Below are 15,321 nucleotides of genomic sequence, written 5' to 3'. Positions count from 1 at the left end.
CTTGAGTCTTGTCGGGACTAGAGGATGAGTAAAGTACGAGTGAGTACTCGTGTCCAGTTTCCGTATGTATCGCGTGTTCTAGGCTTCACACACACATACACACACATACACATACACGCTCTCTCCCTCTCTCTCCCCCCCCCTCTCTCTTCTGATGAGGCCCTTGTGCTTTTCCCTTCCTGCCTTCGAATTGATCCACCATGCCACTACGGCCCGCCCGATGCAGGTCGGGCACCACACCTCCTTCATCCATCCAATCCAACAGAGGTGATGTGTTGGACCGGTCGTCGGGTGAGGCTGGTCTAGCAAAACCTAGGGACCCAACAAGAAGCTGGAGACATGGAGATGTGAGAGAAGGAGGGGGGGTGAAGAGAGATGGCCCATCACCGTCCATCATCATTGCACATATGCACCTCAATGATAATCTTGACAGTGACAGGCCCGGCCTGGTCCTTCGTATAGTCCCCACCGTATTGACATTGCCGGTTGGTCTAGTCGTTCAATCTGCTCGAATCTTCAGCAATTGCGATTTACTCTCTCTCCCCCCCTCTCTCTTCCTCCGAGCGGCCCATTGTTATTGCCGTGTTCGTGTGTTCCGCACTGCAAGACAGCGGGTGAGAACCCCCCCCCACCCGGAGAGACGAAGAGGCAGGAGGAAGAGAGAGACGAGATATGCACTAGTCATGTTGGTAGCTAAACCTCGGCATCTGTCCTCTAGCAGGTGAACAGGAGACGAATCGCTGCGAACGAAGTACTAGTATCGTCTCCAGTTCCCTGATTGGGCCCCGTCCCATCAGCCTGCCCGGCTTGACGATTCGTCAGAGACATGGTTGGTTCCTGGTTTAAGGGCTTACTCCTGATTTTATGTAGTATTGATGCTCGTCGATAGTAGGTTTTGATCGATATGCATACATGCATATACTCGCAACGTCGGAATAGCACTAGCTAGCCTTGAATGGGATCTGGCTCATGGGGAAAAAGCTGCGCGGACCCGAGACATTTTGAGAGAAAATGTCACCTTGGTGAGCCGAAAGAGGAGTCGGCTGCACTCCACCTATTGTGCTCACCATGACACCCTGTCGTCCCGGCAGCGACAGGAGAGAGAGAGAGAGAGTCAGCAGAGGCTCGAAAAGAAGTTTGAGACCTGTAATCAATAGCTCTCTGACCTTCATTAGACGGCCACGTTCCAGTTATGCATTTCGTGGTATCATTACGTCGTAATATACCGTCAGCTTGGTTCGACATTTTTTATAGGGGGACGTGCGGGCGCGTGCCTTGTCCGTCAGCCCATGCATGGGAGTAATGATCATGATAATAATAGTGACATGGGAGTCAACAAAGCGAACGGGCGACCGTGCAGTCAATCTCAACCCTTGTCGAAAGGAGAGAGTGCGCCGTACGCGCCATGTATGCGTTTTTGATATGGGAATGAGGGGAAATGGATGATACGCACTGTCGGGACTCGATTGAATGTATCAGGAAAGAGAAGAAAAAAAAGTCATCTGATACTAATTCATCATAAGAAACGGTGAAACACGCACGGACAAGGCAGTATATGTCGAATACAACGACGTATTTGTTCATCCATTAAATTCAACTGTAGGGGATTGGCTCCTAGAAACGCCTTGGTATGAAAAGTAGTACACGCTGGCTATAAGTGACGGTGGAAAAGACAAAAGATGATGATGCATCTACGTGCATATGAGTGGGTGAGGAGTCTGGTGTCCAGGCCCAGTGCGTGTGTGTGCGTATGCTCTTTGTGATATATGTACTCGCAACACTGTGACGGAGTGTTTCTTTGGCCGAGGAGCTGTATGCGTGAAGCTAGAGAGAAGCCCGGACGGATGATATATATGATATAAGAAAAAAGGGGAAAAAAGATCACATCTGGACGACGGCCTGAATCTCATGAGATGACGGTTGTCACGGTGGCGGCGGCGGCACCCGCCGACCAATGTCCCTTCTGGAGCGTCTCACGCGCATACGAGGCGCGTTGTAGACGGACGGCAAGGCCGACTGAGCGGCCGCGTTCGAGGCCCTCCTGTACCGTAGTAGGGGGATGGTATATTCCGCTGCGGTAGGACTATCCACGGTGGGGCTGCTGGGGATCGTATCCTTCTCGGCAACGAAGAAGGAGGGATCCTCAAAGAAGCCCTCATCAGCGTCGATGCCATCGCTGTCGACGTCGGGTTCTATAAACGGGGTAGACATGTGCGCGCGGTCTATGTGGGAGGCGACGGCAGGGCTTGGCGTCTCATCGGCAGCGGACGGCGCGCCATGGCGGCTGGCGACATGGAGCGCCTCGAACGCTTCCGCGTCGTCGTCTCGGAAGAAGTCGCCGTCGTCGTCGTCTGCTTCGATGGGTGGCAGATCAGGCGTGTAGGAGGCTGCACGTAGGGTGGGAGAGGGTGGGATGACGGTAGGGGCTTGTGCCAGATCCGCGGTCTCGTTCCGAGCCTCGTCGGGTTCGGTCAAGTCCGGGACGGAGCAGCCGCTGTCTTGGCGAGGACGGCGGGCGTGATGGTGTGAGCTCGAGCCTGCCTCGTGGCGGAGGGTGTGGCGACGACGACGACGGTGGAGATGCAGAAGCTTCTGCTGCTGCTGCTGCTGCTGCTGCTGTTCCTGGGTCTGCATGTCTGATGATGATATGGTGGTTTTCGGACATTGGATGCTGCGGTCACCGTCCAGATTGACCATGGGGTGTGATGGAGGCGCGATCTGCCGCTGTATTATCGCTTCCATGGCCGACTCCATCATTTCAGGGCGGGCCGGGGCGCAAAGCCGGCGTGACCAGGAAGGAGCAGGCCAGTGTTGTGGACGGAGCAGCTGATGCCATGGGATTTGAAGTCGACGATGGGGGAGAGTACTTGTATAGCGGAAGGCGGAAGAGAAGGGAAGAGGTAAAGAGAGGAGGAGAGGAAGAGAGGAAGAGGAGAGAGGAGAGGAGAGGAGAAACAAGAGATGGTGGAGGTTGCCGAATATGTTAATGGATGTCAATGGTATTACCAGTATTCGAATTATGATCACTTATTACGACTGGCATCGATGGGTATGATCTGTAGAGGAAAGGAAAAGTGAGAAGAAGGGAAGGGAAAGCAAGGACAGAGACTGGGGGGTTCAGGACTGGGATGAACAGACCGGGGGGGGGGGGGCGGCGCGGGAGGCGAACGAAGGGTTTTTATACGACGTATTATCTCGGCAATAACTACGGAGTAGGGATGAGTTTACCAGTCGAACCAATTGCTCCGCCCCGTAACAATAGTCTGTATTACTCTTTTGCGGGCGTTGAGGAGTAACCCGTACGGCGTAATGGCACGAGTACGGAGTGATAAGCATTACAGGAGATTGGTCTGCATTACGGCTAAAGAGTTACATGTACGAGTACGTACATGTATGCTGATGCTCTCAAGACTGTCAGTATTTCCGTACAGCCGCCAGTATATCCGTACTCGCACTCCGTGATTATTTATCAACTCGTACGAGGAGTGAAGGAGAAGAAGAAGAAGTAGGAGCAAGAAGAGACAGGACCATGATACCTGCACGTATAACATGTCCAAGAGGAGCGGCGGGCATCCTGCCGTACTGTGGGCGTAATGTCTGTGCCATGTAACATGTCGATCTCAGCAGTAAGTGTCTCTTCTCTCTGTCGCCCCTTCTCTGGCTACTAGATGTAGTTGGGACGGCGAACTTTTCTCTCTCTCTCTCTCTCTCTCTCTTCCCTTCTCTTTCTCTTTCATCCTTCATCTTTTGAAATCCGTGCTACTGATCTCTCTCTTACCTTTTTTTTTTTTTTTTTAAAAAAAAAAAGGAAAAATATATATATATATATATTGTTTTACAAGGGAAAGAGTGCCAAGAGAGAAAAGGGGTGGGAACCGCGTGGCCCGTGTGTGGCGTGGTTGACGGGCGCCTTTGGGACACGAGAGAGAACAAGGGTAAAGGTTGATAGTTATGGCTCATTCATTATTTCCACGTTTCCAAGTCCTCTGTTGATAGGATTGACACACACCCATCACTCGGTAGGCATCGACGCATCGTACTAGCATGTCCCGGGGGGAGGACGAAAAGAGGGCACGGAGGAGGTTCAATGCACAGTGCCATGCGCTTATGCCCATGTTGCGCCCGACCCGGCGTGACTTGAGGAGATGGGTAGGTCGCAAGATTGATTTGGGGGGGGAGGGGAAGCCTCCTCTGAGCTCTACCACTCCCTCGGCACATACGAGTACGTACATGATATTATATATATTGTATATATATATATATATATATATGTAAGATGGGGAGCCATCATTCCTACCCATTCACTCGTTACCTCTTCCATGGACCAGCCATACGAGTGCAGAGGCGGTCCGAGCTCCTGAAGCACGGACCCAAGAAGGGTTTAATACAGTGGAGATGTTGAAGAGAGGGATTGATTGAGAGAGAGAGAGAGAGAGAGAGAGAGAGAGAGGTCTGTGTGGGGAGGGTCCAAGGACATGGGCATGGGATTGGGATTGTGTAATCTGTACAAGTAGGAGGATAGAATAATAATAATAAAGAAAGCTGTCGTAGTTGGGGTATTATTGCTCATATTACCTGGAGAAGTAGAGAGAGTGAGAGCGTGCAACAGAGACTCCGTAGGATCCGCAGAGGCATGAGGTGGCAGTCAGTTGCGATGATTACGAGCACGGTACTCCGTAGCTAGGATGCTGACCGTCGCAATCGTCTTATGACGGACGACGAGTAATACCAACATATGAGGCTCCGGTCATTGTCCATTGTTCGGGGGCGCAATCAGGGGGGAGGGGTCTGTTGAGGATGGAGGTTCTCATTACGGCGTACATGTATGCAATACATTGAAGAGGACAGAATGCTACGATCGGTAATCTGTACGTGTAGTGATGGTATTCGGTGTCCATACTAGTGGCATCGCATGCACGTGTGCATCCCTCAATGGCCTTCCTCTGCCTTGCTTCTTCTTCTCTCTCCCACAACTCGGAACCCACAACACCGTGAAACGACATGGTTCTGGGTATATACCACGGCGTATCGCCCCTGCAGAAGTCAGAAAGGTAGTCTTGTCCGTGGTCGCGACTCCGTATACGGAGCAAGTCCCATGTATGTCCCATGTAGGTTGGCCCCGAGAACTTATTCCCGTAGACATGTCACATAGACGGCTCGTTCCATGTGCCCTTTTCACCCTCCCCCTGAAGACTGATCCTTGCCGTCCTTCGCCCCGGACATCTCCTCCTCCCACCTTCCCACCCCTGGGCCTCCCTGCAGCCTGCAGCTCGATGCTTCCGGCTCTCTTAGCTGTCGTCGCTCGCCCGCAGCCTCGGGCCTGCGTACATGTACGAGCAAATCACTCGTAATGGATGGTGATGATAATATCCTCATTCAACACGTGTGTTGTTACCTACATGTCGCGGTCTTCCTGCAGCCTAGGCATTTGGACAGTCACGCTGATCGGGTCAAACATGGTGTCTCTCTCTCTCCTCCCCCCCCCCTTTTATTCCTTTTTTTTTTTCGCTTTTTATTTTATTTTACTCCTTCACACCCTCTCCAATTAAGCTGTTCAGAGCTAAAAGAAAAAATAAAATTCTGTCATTGACAGGTTATCTGCTCTTTTTCTTTCCTTTTCCTTTTTTTTTGCTTTTTCTTCTTATGAGAATTGATAGATAGTCTCATATCATCCCCTTCCTAACCCCCGGTTCTGAGAAGAACCGTCTCTGGTCCCCTGTCATCTAATACCCCGCTGCTCCTAGGAAATAGGAAAAGAAGGAGAGAGAAATCCTTGATTCTTTTCTGACCCTGGCCATCTCTGCGCCCGTTATCTAGCCCCGGAGTAAGTTGGCCGGGGCCACTTGCTAGTACGAGTAATCTGTAATCTGTAATCTGTAGACGCTGGGTGATGGCCCGTGGGTAATATCATTACATGTAGGCTGGTAGTGGTATCTACGACGTACTCGTACAAGCCGTACAGCCGTACGTCAACCCTTGTTTTGAACAATTGACCGAGGGGAGGGGGAGGGGGATCACATTGGGGGTAATTTGCTCTTTTCAATGCCGTGTACTCCGTACGAGTATCCGTACAGGTGTGGAGTTGACGGATGAGTTGTCATCAGGTTTGGTAGAGGAGAGGAGCAGCTGTACTCGTAATATTGGATGTTTCTTTCTCTACAGCCATTCGACATTTCGTTTCCACTTCCCAGACCTTCTACGTGCATCGCAATGTACTCGCAATGATGGCTACACCTGCGGATACATATGCCGATGCCCATAGGCCGCCCCCCCCCATAGCTGATGATGACTCGGATTCTGGACGTGACGTGACGCGACGCGACGAAATTGCCAAGATCAGTTCATATTGGGGGCCAACTCTGAACCATTCAGTCAGGGGTTCCCTGATGATCAGTGGTCGGTGCGCAGGACAACTCCGCTCCCGTCGAGCTACGAGCCGATGACGTTACTACCCCGAAGGCTCAAGGGTCGAGCCCACACTTCCAATGCGGCAATGCATCATAAAACCTACGCAGATGTGCGAAATACTCGTACACAGAAATCATCTTATGCTCAGAGGCCAAATACTCCGTCGTAGCCGCTGTCAAGACCCAGATGGCCGGCCCCACAACGGCGGCTACGGATTTGGCCTTGATCGCTGCCGACCCGTCGGCCGTCTGCGCCGGACTGTTGAACTGTCGTTACAATCCCTTGGCCGTGGGACAAGTCTTCGATGCTGCCCCCCAGCTCTGCCAGTGCATTGGTCCATGGCGTCGAAACGACGGCGTCAACTGCGGGGGATATCGCCACGGTGCCTCTGCCAGTAGTCGAATGGATCGGCCCAAGCCACTGTCTGAAGCCAAGATGCCCTGATCAGAGGAAAGGCGGCTGTGTACATGTCGGCGCCAATTCCGTCATTACCATTGGTCGACGGCATCGGAGCCCAGAGCTCTCTCTCCACGTTCTATCACCCCTCTTTGTCTGCTTCTCTGGGGATGTGATAGTCGTCGTCTGAACTTCTCCAAGTAATATCTCCTTCTCTCTTCCTCCCTCTCAACCTCCCATCCTCACCCTCACGCCATCCGATACAGCATCCCTTCTCCCCTGACCTACTGTCGTGTTTTGTGTGTATGTCTGTTGGCTGGTAAAAGAACGCATCAATGTCTCAGCAGTATCCCCGTAAGCTTCAGCTCAACCCCCCACACAGCGCGGGGTGTGACATCACCGCTAACTTCAATTGCTCATAGCTCCGCCCGGTGCGGCCCAGGCAGCCCAAGGTACGTTATGGTCTTCATCCCTCCCCCCCCCCCCCCTCTCTCTCTCTCCCCTCAAGAGAGAGAGAAAGAGAAAAGAGACGACGAGACGACGAGTGCGATTGATGTATGCGTGTACTGACAACCGGATAAAGCCTATCCTTCACCTCCTCAGCAGCAGTACTACGCGTCCCCTCCTCCAGCATCCTCGACCCCTCCGAATCAGGCTCAGTTCTACCATCCCCCGCCATCTCAAAGCACACCCTCCCCCAGCTACCCTCCGCCTCCTCAGCAGCATCAGTCTACCCCGTCCCAGTCGTCAGCTACCTATTACCCTCCTCCTCCTCCGTCCTCGCAACCGGCGTCCCCGCCTCCTCAGCAGTACTCCGCCCCGCCTCAGCACACCCCGTCGCCATCTCTGCAGTACTCCGGCCAGGCTCAGCAGTACCCTTCCCCGCCTCACACGTCGTCGCCTCCTCCGGCGCAGCAGCATGCCCATCACCAGCAGCGGCCTTCCCAGTCCAGCATCCCGCTGCGTACTGCGTCCGCAGGTATCGAGCAGCAGCCGCAGCAGACCCCGCCGCCTCAGTTTGACGCGCCGCCGCCGTCGTTCCCCCCGACCGAGTCCGGCTACCCGGACGAGAAGCAGCAGCTGAAGCTGAAGCAGCAGGAGGAGGAGCGGCAGCAGGCGGCGGCGGCGGCGGCGGCGAGCAGCAGCAGCAGCAGCAATAACGCTACGCATCAGACGTCCTTTACCGAGGCCACCCAGGGGGCACCCCCAAAGTTCATCTCGGGTGCCCCCCCCGCGGAGCTGTTCCAGGGTGCCACGGCTACCACGTCCGACGACGTGGGAACCTTCAATGGCGGCAGCTACCGCATCAGCCACCGCGACTGCAACACCATCCTGACCATCCAGCTGGCCGTCGGATGCCCGGTGCACGCCAAGCCGGGCGCCATGTTCGCCATGTCGCCCACCATCATCTCCAAGGGCTCGGTCAAGCTTAGCGTGAAGAAGCTCATTGCCGGCGCGGACGTCGGCACGTCGACCTTCACCGGACCGGGGGAGCTCCTCCTCGCGCCCCACATGCTCGGAGACATCTCCACCTTGCGCCTCTACGGCAACGAGACCTGGTCCGTCGGCCACGACGCCTACCTTGCTTCCACCCAGGCTGTCGTCAAGGACTACAAGCGCCAGGGGCTGGGAAAAGCTATGTTCAGCGGAGAGGGGCTCTGGGTCAACAAGATCAGCGGCAAGGGCTTGCTGTGGATGTGCAGCTTCGGTGCCATCATCCGCAAAGATGTAGGTCGAACCGCGATGGGAAGACGTCGGAGAGGGAGACCGGGAGGCATTGGCTGACCAAGACTTGACAGCTCATCGAGGGCGAAAAGTACCTCGTTGACAACGGCCACCTCGTCGCCTGGAACTGCAAGTACGTCCTCGAACGCGTGTCCTCTGGTGGCATCATCTCTGGCTTCGCCGCCAGCGAAGGCCTGGTCTGCAAATTCACCGGCCCGGGAATCGTCTATATCCAGAGCCGGAACGCGGTGAGTCCCCTTCCCCATCCGCGCCTAATATCCACCACACCCACCGCTGAACGTTCCTCGCTGATGTGTAAACCAGAAAGCGTTCAGTGCCTACATGCAAGGACAGGCGTACCAGGGTTAGATATCGTCGACATGCGCGGGCAAAGGGGCGTGTTCTTGCCATTGTATATACCTTGGGCCGGCCGTATATTTGTTTTGAGAGACCGATCTGCTCGTGTTTTCCGGACTGCTGCTTCTTGTTCATAGCCAGTGAGAGCAAAATGTGATCTTCTTGATATGCATATATATATATATATACATGTTAGATACATGTGCTTATATATACAGGGGATGGAAATCTGTCTGAAGTCATCCCATCATTACGTCTCCGAACTCGAAACTACCCAGGGAAGGTGCTTACCCCGCCCACATGGGGATATCGTCAGCTCCTTCTTGCTCAAGGAAAATCATTCCACCCTTGACTGCTGCTTTAACCCGCCCCCCCCCCCGCGTCAATCACAGGATCCTTCTATTTCTGCTTTCTTTGTTGGGCTTTATTGAGCGTTTTGTTACAACCTTACCCTCACCTCATCGAAGCGATCTCACCAGCGTATTCTTGCCATTCAAAAACCCCTTATTTCCCCAGCCAGCCAGCCCGCCCTAGGTCTATGCCGTCATCCTCAAGCCCCCAAGCCCTCAGGTCTTGATTATTTTTGCTGCTTTACCAACGCTTGAGTTCCCTATACCTGGAATCGTCATCGATAGCCGCCTCTCTGATCCGGGTCCATCTCGTTCGCTCGGCCTCCGTTGAAGCGATATACATCCTGCCCAGGCCCGCGCACGGCGGCATCTCTCTCTCGGATATTTCCCATCACTTAGCAGGTTGCTTAGTGATGTACAAGAGAGTAATTTTCTCCTATCGAGACTTCCTTGCGTGCATGGCTTCTGACCCCCATCTAGTGGCTCGCCTATACTCCGATTCTCGCGCCGCTCGCCCGACGAGTTCTCATGCGGGCGGCTCCTCCAAGAGCAGAATTCCCCGCCCGAGAGTCTTACACCCGACCCAAGAACGCCACTCGCGTGGTTCAGACGACTCTCATCCACCCTCCAAGTTTTCCCAAGCCATGAAGAATCCCAACTGGCGCCAGAGGGAGAGTACTGAGGAGTCTGGGTGTCGTGCAAAGAGCCCCTTCTGGATCCAGCTACACTCCGAGCTGACGCCTTACTGGAGTCAGGCTGGGCCAGAAAAGGCTGATGCGTCACCTTCGCATCTAGACCACGATGAAACGCTTCCAGGGGATCTCATAGACCTCTCTCCACCTGCAAGCCAGTGCCGCGGATACGCCAATGTCGACACTTCGGCCTCTCCCTTGACCGAAGACTTGTGTGAGGAACGAGGCCACACTGATGAAGAGAAGTCTTTGACGTATTGTGCGGTCCTAAGTCATAGGCAGGTTCCCCACAACACCCCTCTCAGTATCATTGAACTTCAGCCCATTTCAGGTCACCAGGCTAGATCTGGAGGCCGAGAGATGACAGTTGCCGAGATCCGCCCTGCAGAGAGGGGATCCATCGGGACAGCGCCGTATACAATCCGACGCGGGTTTGAGGAGCACGTGAAACAGTCCGCAGCTGATACCAGTACTTTCACCGGGAAGACACCGCAGAAGGCGAGCTGCCGACCTCCCCTAGTGGGATCGGAGTACAGCCGGGAGCTTGCCAGTCTCCCAAAGCTACGGGTGGAGAAGCACCGCAACAGAGGCATGCTGGAGAATCCCCTCAATGACAAAAGCAAGTTTCCTCAGAGCGACTATTACCCGAACCATCTGGCAGCCAAGCAAACATCTGTTGAACCTGTCTCCTCTGCGTCTGTACCAGCACGAGACTCGACGGACGATGAAGACGCACTTTTTCGAAAGTGTATCCGAAGGCTGCAGGGTACAGCCCAAGAGAAGTCTTCGCAGGAGTCCGGGAGCCGGTTGGATGAGCCAGCGAGGGAGTCGACGAGTTACTCTGAGCACAGCATCGTCCTGAATGGAAGGCAGGGAACCCATACTATACTGAACAAACCTGAAGACAGGCTCATGCGCACCTCGGACTCAGGATATACATCGGCGCCAACGAATCACACACCTACCAATTCTAAACTTATCACCGAGACTTCCGCCGGGACGTTCAATCCTAAGGCACGAGAGTTTCTGTCTTTGTCCGAGCGGAGTAGCCAGCTGTCCGAAGAAAGCCACCGGAGGTTCCGGCCCGTCGACCTCAAAGAGCTCTTTTCGAGGAACGCCGAGTCGACGAAGAGAGCACCGCCGACCATGGATTATGTGCCCCCCTGTAACCCCATACAGACCATCCCCGGAGGCATGGAGCAAGCTCCGACCATGCCTCCCCTGTATATTCCATCCCCAGGAATGGATGGCATGTATGACGTGAACAATACCATATATGGCACGGGCCCGCTGCCCGGCGGCCCACCGCAGTATCCTTTACCATACCAGCCTAAAACCTTTGGTAGAGTTCCTGGATCATATCCGTTCTCAATGCCGAGAGCCACCTGGCAGCCGGGCCTGACGGCCGGCAGGATGGGGCCGAACTACTTCTCCTTACCCGGCGCTGCGGGCCCGGTTCCCTTCCCAAAGCTTATGTCGCTGCCCCGTATACCACAAAGTCCGATGATGAGCATGACACCAAAGCCAATGGCATGCCCGTCCCCAGTACCAAGGCCCAAGAAATCAGATCCATTGGATCAGCTGGCGTATGAGGCGTGGATTGAGTGGCGAAAGGCCAACGAGCCCGGATATGCTATGAAGTGCAAGATGAGACAGCAGTGGCGGAACAACCGCCAGGCGTTGAAAAGGACCAAGCCAGCCAAGGGTATCTTGAGCAGCAGCAACAAGTCGGAAGAGATCAAAGTTGCCGGTTTCAGTTGAGAGAGAAGCAGCCATGCTATGAGACCTTTTGTCTTATTTTATTTTTTTACAGAAAAATTTATTTAATCTGAGAGAAGCAGTAGGGTGGCCTGTGATGCAGTCATCATGGACAACGAAAATTGATCAAGTATATAGGATAAACGACACAGAAGGTACGCATTACGAGGGGTCTTTCTGAGAACATGGGGGTAGTGTTCTGTACATATTATGGCATACTTTGTCGGGTGTCTGTATCAGGCCTGATGGCTCGACTTATACAGGGTACACAAGGCGAGGAAGTAGATGAAGTCGTGGCTCTGCAGTTTATAGCTCTAGTTCTCTTAGTACTTAGCCAAGCCTGCCATGCCGAATTTAACTAGACTAGGGCCAGGGTGCATTGCGACTGAGGTATGGTGTAATGTGTTGTGCGTAAAGAATGTATTAATATACGTAAATTGTGACCTTGCGGTGTAGTCTACAATAGGTATCCAAGACCACTACTATGCGAATGTGAATGCCAAACGCTCCGTGTGACAATGTATCTCGTATAGAGGGGATGAGGGTTGTGCCAAGATACAGAGTGATTGAGAGCATGAATTTGTACAGGATGTTTTGTATGTAATGATTGATATATTGTTGAAAAATATATAGGGTATGAAGGCGAGGAAGGGAGAAAGGAGAGGAGAGAAGGAGAGAGAGAGAGAAGGAGAGAGAGAGAGAAGGAGAGAGAGAGAGAAGGGGAGAGAAAGGAAAAGCACGACTGCTTCACCCTTCTAATTTGATATGCCGCTGTTTAGTGGCAGAGTGGGATGATGTATCGGATGCGTCATTTGGATGCGTAGTCCGGCGGTGGCTGCTGCGGTCTTGATTCGAACCCGGGGCCTGGCACTGTTGGTACTGGTCTAAGTTTCGTTTGCGGCTGACCATGATCCGGATCTGCTGCCGCTGCTGCTGCTGCTGCTGCTGCTGCTGCTGGTGCGTGGTCGATATTGACGGCTGGTGGAACGACGACGACGACGGCACCAGTGCCGCTGATGATCCGCTTTGGGTCGACGACGAGGATGATGGTGTTGAAGCTAATTTCGGCCGCTGTTGCTGCTGACAGCGGGCTCGCCAGTCGTCTTCACTGTGCTGTGACTGCTGGTCCGAGCCCGCCGGCTTTAGCAGGTGGTGCCTTTGAAGCGGTCGGCTCGGATGTGAGATCAACTTGCCAGCCCCTTCGAGATGGGCGGTTCCGGGGCCAGTGTCGTCGTCGCTGCTGGGGGGCTGCCGATGCTGACCGTTGTCGTGGCCCGTGTCGGAGGACTGGCCAGAAGCCTGACCTCTGTCGGAGCACCACTCTTTTATGTTCTTGACGGGAAGGCCGCCGCGCCCCATGAAGTGATCGTCGATATGGTTGAACCTCTGGTCTATGGGGCTGGGCACCGGCGGAGAGGAGGACCGGTCACCGACGACGACCGAGATGAGACTGCGACAGAAGCCGCACCAGAAGGAGCTTGTGCAGTGCCCGGCGCCGACGCCGACGCCGCTGGAGCTGGAGCTGGAGCTACCGCAGCTCCCACCTGCGTGATTACAGTTGCAATGCCACAAGTCGTTTGGGTTGTGCTGACTAGACTCGTGCCTCTTCCAGTCATTCTTGCTGCCAAAGTTCTGTGGACACTGCGACACAGTGCAGCCATATGGCCGGTCGTGGCGCTTCCTGTGCTTCCTGCGTCGGAAAAGGTTAGTAACAAACAGCCGATGATAGCTGCTTCAGGGAAAAGAGGGGAGAAAGGGGGGGGGTGGCTGAGACTCACTTCAATTCACATGGAAGACGGAATTTCTTGTTACACTCGGGACACTTGAGTAACGCTCTTCTGACCAATTTTTCCGGTTTTTTTTTGTCGTTGAGGGCTGCCTTCAAAAGCTTAGGCGGAATCTTCTTCAGACACTCGAGCATCTGTGAATAATCAAGGTGCAGGTCTTGGGCTCCAGAAGTGGACGTAGCAGGCACCGAAAGCAGGATCTTGGAGTCGGGCCTATCTTGGTCTAGGTCGTTCTCTTCGCCTGAAGAGGAGACAGACTGCTGTTTCTCAGCGACACCCGACGTCCACTGGGCGTCGAGGGGCTCTGACGGGGACGAATCTGAATCCTCTTTGAGATACCGGGCAGGGGCTGTGATTCCCGAATTATCCTGGAGATGGCCCTCAGGAACACCGGAGACAAACGGTTTCAGGGCGGCGCTTTGACACTGTAGAGACGTACTCGAGGAGGGCTGGGAATCCCTGGGCTGCGTGGTACTGGTACTCGTATGCCATCGATGGGCCGAAGGGGGTGGCATCAGAAGGGCATCGTCGGGGATGCAGGGCTGGATGCTGGTCTCGCCAACGTCCGCCGGGAGGTCTAGGGAGTCCACCTCTTGGGGGCTCGCTGGATCATCCTGGGCTAGCATGACGTCTGAGAACGCTACCGACCTAGCTGGAGGGAGAGCAAGTTCTTGGTGCCCCGTGCCCACTCCCGACAACTCGTCCACCATGGGACCACTAGACCTGGTGGTTTGCGGACACGATATCAATAGCTGAGGAGAGAGAGAGAGAGAGAGAGAGAGAGAGAGAGAGAGAGAGAGGAGATTAGCCATACCGATTGTGGTAACGGGACAAGTCGCCATCCGCCGGGACTGCTATCTTGTGAACCCGCAGCAGGTGCGATCTAAAGTTGTCTGCTCTCGGCCAAGCCTTGGGAGGCTTTGTGCGGCATGCCTCCTCATGGCAGACGTATGTGATGCCCAGGCTGATATTCTTGTGCACCGTCATCAGGTGCCTGTTCAGGTCATTTTTCGAGGTAAAGCCAGTGCCCCTAGCGCACGAGCCTTCCTGACAGACGAATGGCTTCTCATGCCGGAGACGGTGCTTCCTGGGCAGGCACCTTGGTCAGTAAAAGATGGCATTGCAAATAGGAAGAAGAAGGAGGAGGAGGAGGAGGAGAGCCGGGTTGCGAAGGGCAGCAAAAGGATATGCCGGTCAACTCACTTGAGAATGGAATTGGACCTGCATAGCTCCCCGCAGTCCGAGCACACGTAGTTCCGCAGCCCACCGCCGGACGGTGTAGTCGACGTGTTGGCGGTGATGACGTGTCCGTCGCGGGCCGACACGCCGCCGGACAGGGAACAGGAGCCGGCCCCGGTGGTGTGGAGGTCGATCATGCCATTCTCCGCATCCCGTAAGAACTGGTTGACATCCTCACTGTAGGCCGACGTGTCCGGGATGCTGGAGGGGAGAAAGCTGCCGTAGCCCGAATCGCCGGGAACGGTGTCGCACTCGGATTGGATGCCGGCGAGCTTGTAGTTCACATGGAACGGGCTGTTTCGAGTAACTCCCAAAGAAGAGACGCCAAACATGTTACCTTGGGGCGCGGTCCACGGGCATTCCCAGAGAAGCCAATTATGAACCTGGCCGTTCCCTCCCGTGACGGCGACGGGAAACATGCTCGACATCCAGGCTTGTTGAAAGGTGGCACGGTCGGGCTGGGTGCTGCTTGCGCCGGTAGTGGACATGAACAGATCTGTATTGAGCGAGTTCATTTCGGATGTGTTCATATCAGACACACTCATACTGACATCAGCCCCTGCAGGACTCGAGGCGGAGGTGGAGATGATGGGGGAGGGTGTAGATGAC

The 15,321-nt window shown here is 54.4% G+C and overlaps 4 protein-coding genes across 4 annotated transcripts; 2 read left to right on the top strand and 2 right to left on the bottom strand.

Moving 5' to 3' along the window:
• Window positions 1–1,881: 1,881 nt before the first annotated feature.
• On the bottom strand, window positions 1,882–3,043 carry GMORB2_0974 (uncharacterized protein; the record flags this gene model as incomplete). Its single annotated transcript, XM_035462958.1, has 3 exons — window positions 1,882–1,899; window positions 1,978–2,498; window positions 3,028–3,043. 3 exons carry the CDS (start codon window positions 3,041–3,043, stop codon window positions 1,882–1,884), a joined length of 555 nt encoding a protein of 184 aa, XP_035324382.1.
• Window positions 3,044–6,221: 3,178 nt separating this feature from the next.
• Window positions 6,222–8,898, top strand: GMORB2_0973 (Pfam:DUF124; the record flags this gene model as incomplete). Its single annotated transcript, XM_035462957.1, has 6 exons — window positions 6,222–6,400; window positions 6,516–6,802; window positions 7,227–7,256; window positions 7,388–8,532; window positions 8,604–8,777; window positions 8,854–8,898. 6 exons carry the CDS (start codon window positions 6,222–6,224, stop codon window positions 8,896–8,898), a joined length of 1,860 nt encoding a protein of 619 aa, XP_035324381.1.
• A 796-nt stretch (window positions 8,899–9,694) lies between these two features.
• Window positions 9,695–11,520, top strand: GMORB2_0972 (uncharacterized protein; the record flags this gene model as incomplete). Its single annotated transcript, XM_035462956.1, has 2 exons — window positions 9,695–11,270; window positions 11,321–11,520. 2 exons carry the CDS (start codon window positions 9,695–9,697, stop codon window positions 11,518–11,520), a joined length of 1,776 nt encoding a protein of 591 aa, XP_035324380.1.
• A 489-nt stretch (window positions 11,521–12,009) lies between these two features.
• On the bottom strand, window positions 12,010–15,227 carry GMORB2_0971 (ZnF C2H2; the record flags this gene model as incomplete). Its single annotated transcript, XM_035462955.1, has 5 exons — window positions 12,010–12,071; window positions 12,796–13,376; window positions 13,465–14,196; window positions 14,288–14,560; window positions 14,677–15,227. The coding sequence occupies 5 exons, from the start codon at window positions 15,225–15,227 to the stop codon at window positions 12,010–12,012; spliced, it is 2,199 nt and encodes a 732-aa protein (XP_035324379.1).
• Between the last annotated feature and the right edge of the window lie 94 nt (window positions 15,228–15,321).

Source organism: Geosmithia morbida (genome assembly GCF_012550715.1).
Source record: "Geosmithia morbida isolate 1262 chromosome Unknown scaffold_1, whole genome shotgun sequence".
In the NCBI taxonomy this organism is placed as follows: domain Eukaryota; kingdom Fungi; phylum Ascomycota; class Sordariomycetes; order Hypocreales; family Bionectriaceae; genus Geosmithia; species Geosmithia morbida.
The sequence above is the reverse complement of the archived record's forward strand: the minus strand, read 5'-3'. Positions and strand labels throughout refer to the sequence as shown.